Source organism: Vigna unguiculata, chromosome 2, assembly GCF_037176805.1.
Source record: "Vigna unguiculata cultivar grain cowpea cultivar isolate G323 ecotype 2 chromosome 2, ASM3717680v1, whole genome shotgun sequence".
Classification (NCBI taxonomy): Eukaryota; Viridiplantae; Streptophyta; class Magnoliopsida; order Fabales; family Fabaceae; genus Vigna; species Vigna unguiculata.
The window spans coordinates 28,869,047-28,881,758 of NC_140793.1; the positions used below are offsets into that span (position 1 = coordinate 28,869,047).

The window sequence follows — 12,712 nt, forward strand, 5'->3', positions numbered from 1 at the left end:
AATGCCATTGAAGCAATTTTTGAACGTTATCCACATAAAAAATGGGTCTTAATTTCAAAGGAAGGGTTGAGTTACTGAAAAAAAAAAAAAAAACTAGTTCGACACTACACAAGCAGGTTTTTGTCTATTTTAGTCTTTCTAAAAGCTGATTCATTTATTAATCAGAAGCAATTAATGTTATTATTGATTAGCAGGAGAATTATTTTCCCTCAACCTTCTAGATCATAACTTAATTATCTTCAGTGAGCACAAAATGACTCCTAAATTTGCTTTACTCTTTTAGGAGAAGTGATCCAATATAACTTCCTTTGTTACATTCCAAAATAACGTTTTATTGATAATTCCATCGGATAACTGTTGATGTTGTAAAGATGATAATTAACGAATAATTTCCCCATCTTTTTAACTGAAAATAATATTCCATCTTGCTCGGCCAATAGAGAATTTCATTGTTGACTAAACTAAATTGTGATAAGATTAGAGTTTCTATCAACATGCTCCAATATCTTGCTTTTTTTAAGATAATGAAGTAATCGAATTGTCGTGCTGCTCAATTTGCAATATATCTATATAACTGAATTACGAGTTAAACAATACCAAAAGTGATCAATCAGAAAAAAGGTTAATCATAGATGACAAGTCTATTTCCTCATTTAAGTGCTCTTTCCCTTTTTCGAATCCCATTCTATGTCTCCTCACCCATTGTCTTCAACGAACTTTGCGAACTTTATCTTCCTGTCCTATGCCCAAGGATTTCTGGGCATTTGCAATACCTTCAGGATCTGCAAAATAAACGCAAGGAAACATTAAAGATTAACAAATACCCGTTTCCCAAAATAAACATAATAGCTAATCCAATGAAGATGCCGAAATACTACCAATAACTTTTTCCCATCATAGGTCATACACATTGATATGATCACTCAAATGCCAAATAAAACAGAGAAACTCACATAATCAATTTAGACAGTAGATAATATATAATGAAAGAGAAATGAAAAAAATGGTTTTAGATTACTGTGCATGCATAAAGTAGTAAAGGTTGGCAACGATTAACGGACAACTTGAAGGCTTCGCATAAAATGCAAGAGAAAATATTTGAAATAAAAATACGTTTGAAGAAAAACACCAGTAAGATACAATCTAAGACACTATTTTGAACACACTCTACTATCATTGAAATTTATTGAAAATCACAAAAAGTTTGTATCACTCGTAATTTTGTAATTCCCTATCAAAATATAACCAATAAACGAGAAGGATAGAAGAAATGTATTGAGTGAATTGCTAATAAACAGAAGCCAGAAAACAGTTCTCATTTTTGAATTGATGGAAAGAGGAATAAGGGAAGAATATGCAGTACAATGCTCTTAATTACCATTGCTTTGATGTTTTTTCAATGGAAGCATTATGGAAATGGAATCAACTTATTGTTTAATCCCCTTTACCATTTTGTTCACTTTCCAACTAATAGATGGAAACTTTGCTCCATTCCCAACATAAAATAATTTCATTTCATTCTGCCCAATTCCATTTCCATTTCATTCAACTTGGCATCAGATATTCAAACAAAGCCAAGAGCATAAGCTTCATAATCACCATACAACAAATTAGAAAAACGTAAAAATTTCAGATCCTGTGTAAAAAGAGGGGGTAAAACTTCCGAGGATATATATTTGGTCTTCCTTGTTTGTTCTAAAAAGAGATTAACAGTGATCCTTATAATAATTGTGACAATTTCGTTCCATATATTCTCAGCTGTGGAAAAAGGAGCTGCAAATCAAACATACCAAAGAATTGGGTGAAAATGCGAGTGAAGAAGCTCAAGTTGCGAGAGACATTGTATGCCATGACAGGAGGAAGAGGTTTCACAACAGTGTCAATGCTAAAAACACGTTGAAGAAACTGCGTTATACAAAAAAAAGAAAAAAACAAATCAGTATAAAATTTGAAGCACATCAATGCTAAATCAATACCACAAACAAGGAGGAAATGATAGTAGTGTTTGTTTAGCTATTAGTTCCATCCAGTTAAACTCACATTCATTGTCCATAACACAAAATTTTACTTCTGCATTTCATTCTTTGACATCAGTTTCAAACATGCTCGAAATCATTTATATAGAATGAGTAATACTATTAATAACATAAATATGATAATATATGGAAAAAGAGAAAAGGGTAGCTATGAAGCACTTACAAGACACGGGACACAACATGAATGCCAAAGACACAAAAAAAATGTCTTTTAAATTTAACACTTTACATGTCCTACAAGGGTCATGTGTGTATCAATGTTGGATATACGTAACACATGGGAACACACCATTAAAGAGGGTGTCCGTGCTTCACAAGTGGGTAGCACTAGCATGTAATGTAATATGCAGGCATGGTGCATAAGAGTGTAATAGCAAAAGCAATTACTAGGAAGGAAGCCAACCTGGATATGCAGCAATTTATAATGATATCAGTTAAAGGTTATAACAAGGTTGTCAAACTCAACTTTTCTTAGACTATGAATTTACTCTGTATAAAAATATTAAATACCTATAATTAGCATAATAGTTCAACATTTTAATCCCGTAATAAAGTAAACAAAATATTAACTGCCTGGTAGTCCCAAACTCGTGAGTACATCCGAGTTCACCCTGACCTAATAAAAAACCAAATTTCATCCAAGTTAACTCAAAACAAGGTTCTGTACTCAAACTGGCTCGACTTTATGAGCTAATTCTTCGATCACCATGGGTCAAAGAGCATGATTCTATGTTACTTCTCACTTTATTCCGCAGACGAAACTCAGACTCTGAAAAGTACATTATGAAAACAATGATCCACATCTTACAAAAAATTTCGCACTAAAATCTGTCACTTGCAGGGCCTAGGGGAAAGTCCCAAGACAATGAACAATCCTGTGTTTTTTATTTAACTAGTTTGACAAAGGAAAAAGAGCACTTATAAAAGTTAAAACAAAATAAAAAACTTCTCCATAACCTTAAAATTAGCTTACGTAATTAATTTCTCAATCTATCTAGTAATTTCTCATAACACCAAAATTTAATTTACATACAGAGACTCTCTCAGGACAAAGTTCTCCAAAAGAAAAAGAAAACAAATAACAATACACAAGTTAAAAAATAAAAACCTAAAAAAATTACAAATAGCTTCTACGCATTGAAAAACTATACTAACTAGTTTTTATGTAAAAGTTTGTTCACAGTTACAGAAACCAATCTTAACTTATTTCAGCAACTTTGCTTAGTTTTCTTACTTAGTTTCTACTCGAATGAGTGTTTGAGGATAAATTTATCCAAACAGACCTACACCTAATTTCGAAATGAAATTCCCCTTACATAGATAGAAGACTGTTGTTAAGAAAAAAAAACAAGAACCTGGAAATTGCGCTGGAAACTGTAGCGTAGTTCGGGATCAATTTCGATGGAATCTTCGTCCTGGTGAAGATGGTTGGACTTGGAAGCCGGAACGTGCATGGTCGCAGTGCCATCACCCTGCCTCGTCACTTTCAGCTTTCCCTCTTCGAACACTTCGCTCTCCTCGCCTCGCCACGGTGCCGATGACATCAATTGCTTCTTCCCCTTCTTCGCCATCGCTGAAATTTCAATTCTCCTTATCCCAATTCTCTTCTTTCTCCTTTTATCCTCTTATATTAGGTTATCGTTATCGTTATAACTTATTCGTCTTTTTCTGGGAACTCTTTAGATCAAAATAAAATGGAATAATTGAAATAATTAAAAAATTAACTTCCATTCTAATACAAGTACGTGTGTAATTCTCAGGATAAATTATAAATCGTGTACTTTATATAGCTATGATTTTTTTAAAAAATAAATGAAATATATTATTACAATTAAATTTTATAATAAATAATTTTTATAGTAATACAAAATTACTAATAATCAGTTTAAAACTATAAATAAAAAGCATGTGCGCGTATGGAAAAATATGTCTTGAAATTCTCATTTTAAAGGGCTAAATCTTAAAAAATATATAAAAGTAATATAAAAGGTTAATTTTTAGTTGACAGATTATATTAGCTATTGTTAGACAGAAATTTTACTGTATTGTATTTTATGGTATAATAAAATAATATAATTAGTTTAATGTAAAATAAAAAGTAAAATAGTCTTACTAAAATTGACATCAAACCCTGCAACATGGTGTATGGCATGTGATGGATTAATGGATCTTTTAAAAGGGATTCATGAAGTAAGACAACATTAGTGAGATACCAGGTTAGATTATATTAAAGATTAATCTTTATCTTAAAACTTTAAAGCAAATTTATGATTTTTTTTTCTAATAAGGTGATAGACTTAAATTAGGTAAAAGTGAGAAAATGGAGTATCTTATAAAGATAAAGAGTTATAAATTGATTGTCTTAAAGTTTTTGATAAAAAATAATGATAATATTTTATGTAATTAGACTCAGATCTTATTAATACTGTATATGTAATCGGACTCAAATCTCATTGTTACTGTATCTTTATTATGAAACCTTTCTCTAAACTCATGAAGTGATATCAGAGTAATAATAGCTGATCTTTGTTATCATATTTTGTTCAGAACGTCAGCTTCTTATTTCTTAAATCCCTGTTCAGAAATTGCAGATCACAATGAAACATTCAAAAGCTAAAAGTTGAACACTTTATTTTATTCATTAACCTCAGAATACATGTTCAAGAAACAGATAACGCTCCCTGAATTATTCGGTTGAAAGTTTAAGAATTTGCAGCGAAATGACTGCAGAAACAAAAGAAAAGACTGCATTCAGCAGCATATGCAAGCTGAAGTGAAACAAAAACTTGTCATCACTCACATATTCATGTTAAAACAGAAAAAAAGAAATGAGAGTTAAACCTTCCAGAGAGTACAAATTTCAAGACTTCTCATTGCAGTACTGCGACTGAAATCAGTCTCTCGCTCCCCTAAAGTCTCCAATGAGTACACATCCCAACCTCCATCCCTCCAATATGAGGAATAAACTGCTGGAACATGTTGTGCTCTCCAATAATCCTCACCTCCATTTGGATGCAATCTTGTGATCAATTCTTCAGGCATGTCAAAAAACTCAATTGATTTTAGCTTTGTTAGATGTTCAATCCCAAAGGGTACCTGTTTCAGTGAATCACAGCGTTGGATGATGAGTTTTTTCAGACCAGGCATTGCTCCTTCCTCCACAATCATACATTTGAGTTCATCCAAATCATCAAGGCCTAACACCTTCAAACTAGGAAACCCTTTAGCCTTGAAATTCAATGTCTCACCTACATAAACTTGAAGAAACTCGAGATGTCTTAGATTTGGCAGATCCTGAAGATGCACCAGAGGATCCTCTCTTAGCCTGCTCCATTTCAGAAACACTCTGACCAGATTCTTCAGAGAACTTATCCAGTGAGGAAAAATGTCTAAACGGCCACTCAAGTATAACTGTTGGAGATAAGGAGGAGGCTTGAAAATGTTGTGAATGTCAATTATCTCATCATCTTCAATTGCTGTGATGGACAGTGAGCGGAGATTGGTCATCTTCTCAATGGATAAACTCAAAGCAGCACCATCTTGTTGCCTCATCTTTCTGATGCCAAGCCTTCTGAGTTGTGTGAGTTTTCCTAGCTCAACCATCAAAGCCTGGTCTGCTTCTATGAAACATAGCTTTTGCAGAGATTTCATGAGTCCTATAGGGGCAGCCACCTTGAAGCCGTGCCTTGAATGGAAATAAGCATAAGATTCAATCTCATAGCGATACACCAAAAGATGGCGTAATTGTTGCAGCTCCACAATTTCAGCTGGTAGTACAGTGACAAGGGATTGTTTAAGATCTAGTGTCTCCAACTGCTGCAGCTTTTTAATGCTACCTGGAATGCTTTTAACCTTTGTATTCTTCAAACTCAGATACTTGAGAAGGTAAAGGTTGACAATTTCAGCTGGAAAAACCTCCAATGGTGCATCCTGCAAATCTAACACCCTGATTAATTTATACCCAGTGGAACATAATCCACGTATAGAAAAATGCTCCAGTGGATCTGATAAGTCAAACATTAGAAGAGACCGGAGTTGGAATGAAGTTCTATTTTGTCGCACATTATCCAATGTGTTTATGATTGACAAGCGTCTAACTTTGTCTGGCCAGATTATGTCTTGATCTTTGGCTATTGTTGCAAAGTTTTGATCTTTTGCCTTCAAATTCACAATCTCCCTTAGAAGATCATGCATGCGGCAAGTCTTCATTCTGCCATCACTGGTTTTTGCAACAACTTGCAGCAGACTTCTGTCCAAGAGCTCCTTGAGGTAACTGTCTGCAACTTCCTCCCTTGTCTTTCCATCTTCTCCATTCACAAAACCTTCAGCAATCCACAACCGAATCAGTCTCATGTGCTCAATGGCATGAAACTCAGGGAAGATGCTTAGGTACAACAAACAGGATTTAAGATAGTAAGGCAACTCATTGAAACTTAGAGAAAGCACTTTCTTCATATCTTCCAGTTTGTCATTGCCTTCAATTTCAGACCCAAAACTTCTGCAAACCATTTGCCACTCTTCAATGTTTGCCCTCCCTCTGGTGGCCAAAGCACCACCAATTGCCACAATTGCCAGTGGCAACCCACCACACATTTTCAAGATCTTTCTGCAAACCTCCTCCAGATGAGGAGGACATGAGTTACCCTGAAATGTTTTCTTGCAGAAAAGATACCAAGCTTCTTCCTCAGGTAAGAATTCAAGGTCAAAATCCTTACCCAGTTCAGCACAAGAATACAAAGCTATATCCTTTTTCCGTGTTGTGATCATCACTCTACTTCCACGGTTGCTATTAGGCAAAGCAAGTTTGACAGAATCCCATACCTTCACATGCCACACATCATCCAGCACAATGAGGTACCTGCTACTCTGAAGCAAGTTCTTGATCAACTCTTTGAGCTCCTCACTTTTCATTTGCCCAACTGCTTCCGGAGCTGGTTTTCCAATGACATTATGCAGCTGCTGAACCAGGTCCTTGAGAAGCTCTTGCAGCTTAAAAGACTGAGAAACGTTAATCCAAGCATGAATCCTGAAACGCTTCTTCACCTTTGGATCATCATAGACCTGTTTTGCCAAGGTGGTTTTTCCCAACCCTCCCATTCCATAAACTGGAATCACAGCCCTCCCTGGTTCTTCATTGAAGAGCAAATCACAAAGCTGCCTTTTGGGTTTGTCAATACCCACCAGATCAGCTTCTTCCAGCAGAAGCGCATCTCCTTGGCTATCAAGACTTGATGAAAGCCGTTGACTTGACCTCGAGCCTAACCCAGGTAACTCTGGTCGTCCCAGTGATATAACGTTCACTTTGGATTTGATACTCTGCATGTCTAAAGCGATTCTGCGCCGAGCTTTCATGGTTTTAAGGCCGAAAGTAAACCTGTGAAGAGAAGAACCGTTGCCTTGTCCATGTTGATCAACAAGACGAAGGTTGAATTCATCTATGGCATCTTCCATGTCATGAGCAACATCTCTCACTCCTTTGACCCATGCTTTGAGTTCAGGGTCTCTGTCCTCCATGGCATCAGCCACCCTTAAGATGGCTTTGTGACGTTCAAGCTCGTATTTGATGTACTGAACATCTTCACGAACCCCTCTCTGCAGATTCACTTCTTCTTGAAGTAAAGCATTCAGCTTGTCCAGTAAAAACGATACTGAACTATCTGCCATTTTTTTTTTTTCTAATCCGAAGAGTTTCTGCAGAACTTTATCATGAGATTTCTGGGTCGAGTTTTTGTGTACAAGAATTTGATCTTGGGATTTATGAATTCCTTTCTGGCTTTGTTGTTGTGCTTATATGGCCATTTTCGAGGTTACGTGTCTTAATAACACTCCGAATGTCTAAAGAAAATGTGCTCTTACTAGAGCCACCATGGAAATGGTCAACTGCTATGATTTGATTGAAGGCCTTATGTTTCCGCGTCACAAAACTACTACGTAAAACCATGTCTTCGATGGAAAAGATGTTATGTTGTATTTTACGAAAACATCCAAAAGAAGAAGACTAGAAAACTTTGGTGAGATTAATGAATCAAGATATTCGCATCAGCTGAAGAATTCTGGAGAATAGTTTAAATATTACGCGTATTGAGCCCTTTGTTTTGAGTCAAAATCTTGCGTGAACATCAATTCAACTATCGTTGTACGGGGTTATTGTGAAAGAAGTAGAACAATGAACAAATTTGACTTCCTTAAAATTAAAAATGAAAAGTAATGATGTATTTGGCTCAATAAAGAATCTGCCTTCGATAACTCTACATGAGAGTTTAGATTAAATAAAAAGAAATATCGCCTTCGAATAAAATCAAAGGAAAACTATGGATTGTATCAAGATTTTTAGAAACATATTTGTAATGAATTATCTCAAAACAAATTTACTACAAGACCTCTATCACACAAATAGAGAATAATAAGAGTGAAACCTGCAAAATTATACGGTAGAAGGAAATTATTGACGTGGTTCAGTTAAGGGTTAATGAATTTCAATTTGCATTAATGGAAGAATTTACTAAACTCAAATATTACAGTTTCACTGTTCTTCTCTTGGCAAACTCTCACTCACAATACAACACAAACTTTTGCATCTGATAAGAAGTAACACCAAAGTGTGATGAAGTTGAAGATTGTTAGCATGAATGTAATCAAAAAGGCTTCCTTCATTCTTTGGACAGAAACTTTGACCTTCTTTCTTACAATGGTAACATCTAGTAGACAATGTATTCCACTATTTTTCATCCTCGACTTTTTCCTCCTTCTACTTCCTCTGTTAGCACTAGTATATGTATACCCCTTGCTACAAGGCCATCATCTCCAACACTAAACGCCTTAAGTTCTAACCTTTTGTTCTCTTTTATCATGTACAAGCCCTCAAGCTTAGTGTATAGTCTTATTGCAGTCTTTTCCTTCGAAACTTGTCTCAACACCTTTTCATCAAGGCAAAGAATAATCCCATTGTGAGCATTCTCTAATAGTATTTTCTTGTCCTTCTCCATCATGGATGCATCAAACTTGGTTTCACCTTCCAAAGCATCGAGGAGGCCTTGAAGTAGAAGAGCATGCATCTTCATCTGGCACATTCTGAAATCGTTTAAACTAGTGACTTTCTCAACCTCGTACTTCGTAAAAGTCATGATGATTGCATTTCATGTCCACAACACCAATTCTTTAGGATTATTGTCCACTACACAAATAGAAACGATTATTGTCTAGTTTTATGGTTTCATTGTTATCGTTTATGTCTGTGTATAAAATTACGATATACGATATATTTGGTTAAGTATGATTAGTATGAATAAATTTGCCTAATTTTAGAAAAGAACTTGAATAATCAAAACTGCATCTTTTTCAAACTAAGAAAAGTAGGAATAAGAGTAGTAACAACAATAATTTGCCCCCTTCAATACGAGGTTATTTCTCCTAATTGGAACATGAGAGAAGGCATCCTAGTTTTCATAAAGTAATTTATTAAACTTTACAATGAATCCTGCAACGCTTCTTAATTTTTGGATGATCATAGACCTGTTTTGCCAAGGGGGTTTTTCCCAACCCTCCCTTTCCATAGATCTGAATCACAGCCCTCTCTGGTTCTTCATTGAAAGGCAAATCACAAAGCTGCTTTTTGGGTTTGTGAATACCCACCAGATCAGCTTCTTCTAGCCGTTGACTTGAAGAACCGTTGCTGCTTTGTCCATGTTGAACAGCAAGGAGACAGTTGAATTCATCTATGGCATCTTCCATGTGATAAGCAACATCTCTCACTTCTCTGACCCATGCTTTGTGTTCAGGGTCTTTGTCCTCCATAGCATCAGCATCCCTTAAAATGGCCTTGTGACGTTCAAGCTCATTTTTTATGTGCTGAACATCATCACAAAACCCGCTCTGCAGATTCACTTCCTCTTGAAGTAAAGCATTCAACTTGTCCAGTAAAAACGATACCGAACTATCTGCCATTTTTTTTCTAATTCCAAGAGTTTCTGCAGAACTTTATCATCAGATTTCTGGGTCGAGTTTTTGTGTATAAGAATAGAAACAGTTTGTAGGACTTGATCTTGGGATTTATGAATTCCTTTCTGGCTTCTTGTTGTGCTTATATGATCATTTTCAAGGTTAAGTGTCTGGATAACTCTCCGAATGTGTACAAGAAAATATGCTCTTACTAGTATAACCACCAAGGAAACGGTCAACTACCGCGTTATTATTTGATTAATAGAAAAAGAAAAAAAAAAGGAATGAAAAGAAGAAATAATAGTAAAAGGAAGGAAGAACTAGAGCTATGAAGTTTTTCTCTTCTTTATTAAAAAAAGGAAGAGTAAGTCATATATATACATACAAAGCTTATCTTACTAATCCAAAAATTGTATGAAAAAAATCAAAAGACTATGCTATAACTATCTTATCCTATAACTGTCGGTTTTTTTCCCAAATTGGTGCAATTTTTTTTCCAATTTCTTAAAATGGTGCGCTTTTTTTTTAAAATTCCCGGCAGAGGTAAGTCGTGAGAAAATGGCACGACTTCATCTTGAAGAAGTCGTGCCAAATTAAGGTGAATTTGATTAATTCGAGCTGAAGTCGTCTCAAACCGAGAAGACTTCAATATCTTTCATGAAGTCGTATCAAACAGAGACGACTTCACTTAAATTAATTACGAGAATAATCAAAGTCGTCCTATGGGACAACTTCATAACAAGGAAAGTCTTGCCATATTGACACGACTTCAGTATTGAGTTATTGAGAAAGTCTTGCCATAATGGCACGACTTCAATATTAGGATTTTAAGAAAATCTTGCCATATTGGCACGACTTCAATATTGGGTTATTAAGAAAGTCTTGCCATAATGGCACGACTTCAGTATTAGGTTTTTAAGAAAGTCTTGCCTTTATGGCACGACTATAGTGTTTTGGGTATAAAGGAAGTCTTGCCATAATGGCACGACTTCATAGTTATACGTGAATAAAGAAAAAAAAAGTTAAATAAAAAAGAGAAAAAATTATTTAAGTTGTCTGAATATGACACGACTTCTTCATAACACAGAAGTCTCTCCATGTTGGCACGACTTCAACTTATTTTAATTAACATCGTCTTATTTTAGCACGACTTCTTCATACTGAAATCGCACCACCTGAGCACGACTTACCCTTCGCTGGAATTTAAAAAAAATTGCACCATTTCGATAAATACATAATTAAATTGCACCAGTTTGGGAAAAAAACCATAACTGTCACTACAAACAAAAACTTATATTTCCTGTCAATTTTATTTTGAAATTCTTTTTGTAAAAAATACTTGTAAATTTTGTTATAAAAAAAATTGCAGAAAATTGTTGTCTTTTTTTGAAAAATATTTTGTATAAAACACTTTTCACAATTAATTTTGTAGAAAATATTTGTGAATTTTATAATTTTGTAAGAAATAATTACTCACGAAGGAATTACCTGTCAATAGTAGAAAAAAGTCTTCTTTTTTTTTTGCAAATTTTTTTAACAAATTTATTAGAAAATTTTCATATAATATGAGAATTTTTAGTAGTGTGTCCGATCTCTATCATCACTATAGTTTATCCCTTGCTTCAAGGCCACCTCTTAACACTGGAGGCCTTAACTTCAAACTTCATGTTCACCTCCTTCAAGCTAAGGGTAGTTTGAACCTCCTTAAGATAGGTGGTCTCTCTTTCATACAAGGTTTCCTTGAAATGATCATGCGTCTAAGGCAATCAACATAACAACAGTAGGATATGATCCTCAAAATCAATGTTCTCCAAATTAAGGATCAACTTGTTGAATTCATCAATTGTTTGTTAATTGTCTTTTTATTGTTCATCTTGTATAGTACAACAGTTGTTTCAGATACAAATGGTTCACTAAGGACTTTGTCATATACAAACACTCAAGCGTAATCTATAGTTCTCTTGTGGTCTTCTCCTTTGAGACTTATCCTAACACCTTATTATTGAGGCAAAGAATAATCACATTGTGACCCTTCTCTAACAATGTTTTCTTGTCATTCTCCGTCATGCATGCATCAAGTTTGGATTGAACTTCCAGAAGAACATACATCTTCAACTACTACAATCTGAAATTGTTCAAACCAATGAATTTCATAAACTCATACTTTGCGAAAGTCATGATAATTGAATTTCACACTCACTACACCAATTTGTAAAGAATTGGGTCGATTAAATTCATTATAGAACGTATAACACAGAAACAAAAATGATTACAGTCTACTTTTATGGTTTCTCTGTTGGTGTTTCTCTTTGTGTGGTAGACTCTGTGTAATGAATTTGACTCATCTAATTAATTCCTTATAAGTTATAATATTTTTCATCAGAGGACTAACGGGGTGCTCTATAATCGAAATCAAATTTAACAAGACTAGGTCAAAGATTAAAAAGGATAAACCAAGTTTGGCACGGTAAGACGATAGAGATAAAGCAAGTTGAAGGTTGAGTATAAGGTACTCCATAATGACCCACTCTAAAGAAACTCTATGACCACCGACATGAAATTGTTGTTATCGTCATTATGAGAAATATGCATTATGGAAGACCTATATATAAATATGAGATATTTGTTATCTAAGAATAGCTGAAATAATAATGCAGACAAGCAATATTTCAAACTCTCAAATTATTTATGAGATCACAATTATTCGATTTACAAATAATATTCATACGCCTTATTTT

General features: G+C 34.6%; 3 protein-coding genes across 3 annotated transcripts; all 3 read right to left on the reverse strand.

Annotated features, from left to right (window-relative positions):
- Positions 1-538: 538 nt before the first annotated feature.
- Positions 539-3,688, reverse strand: LOC114169100 (zinc finger/BTB domain protein). Its single transcript, XM_028054126.2, has 3 exons — positions 3,392-3,688; positions 1,791-1,905; positions 539-782 (listed from the first exon to the last, which is right to left on the reverse strand). Exons 1-3 carry the CDS (start codon positions 3,605-3,607, stop codon positions 709-711), a joined length of 405 nt encoding a protein of 134 aa, XP_027909927.1. The 5' UTR covers positions 3,608-3,688; the 3' UTR covers positions 539-708.
- A 953-nt stretch (positions 3,689-4,641) lies between these two features.
- LOC114173417 (disease resistance protein RPM1-like) lies at positions 4,642-7,863 on the reverse strand. Its single transcript, XM_028057798.2, has one exon. It carries the CDS (start codon positions 7,698-7,700, stop codon positions 4,872-4,874), a length of 2,829 nt encoding a protein of 942 aa, XP_027913599.1. The 5' UTR covers positions 7,701-7,863; the 3' UTR covers positions 4,642-4,871.
- Positions 7,864-9,349: 1,486 nt separating this feature from the next.
- Positions 9,350-10,195, reverse strand: LOC146888496 (putative disease resistance RPP13-like protein 3). The gene has a single exon (XM_085669965.1). The coding sequence runs from the start codon at positions 9,978-9,980 to the stop codon at positions 9,495-9,497; it is 486 nt and encodes a 161-aa protein (XP_085526091.1). The 5' UTR covers positions 9,981-10,195; the 3' UTR covers positions 9,350-9,494.
- Between the last annotated feature and the right edge of the window lie 2,517 nt (positions 10,196-12,712).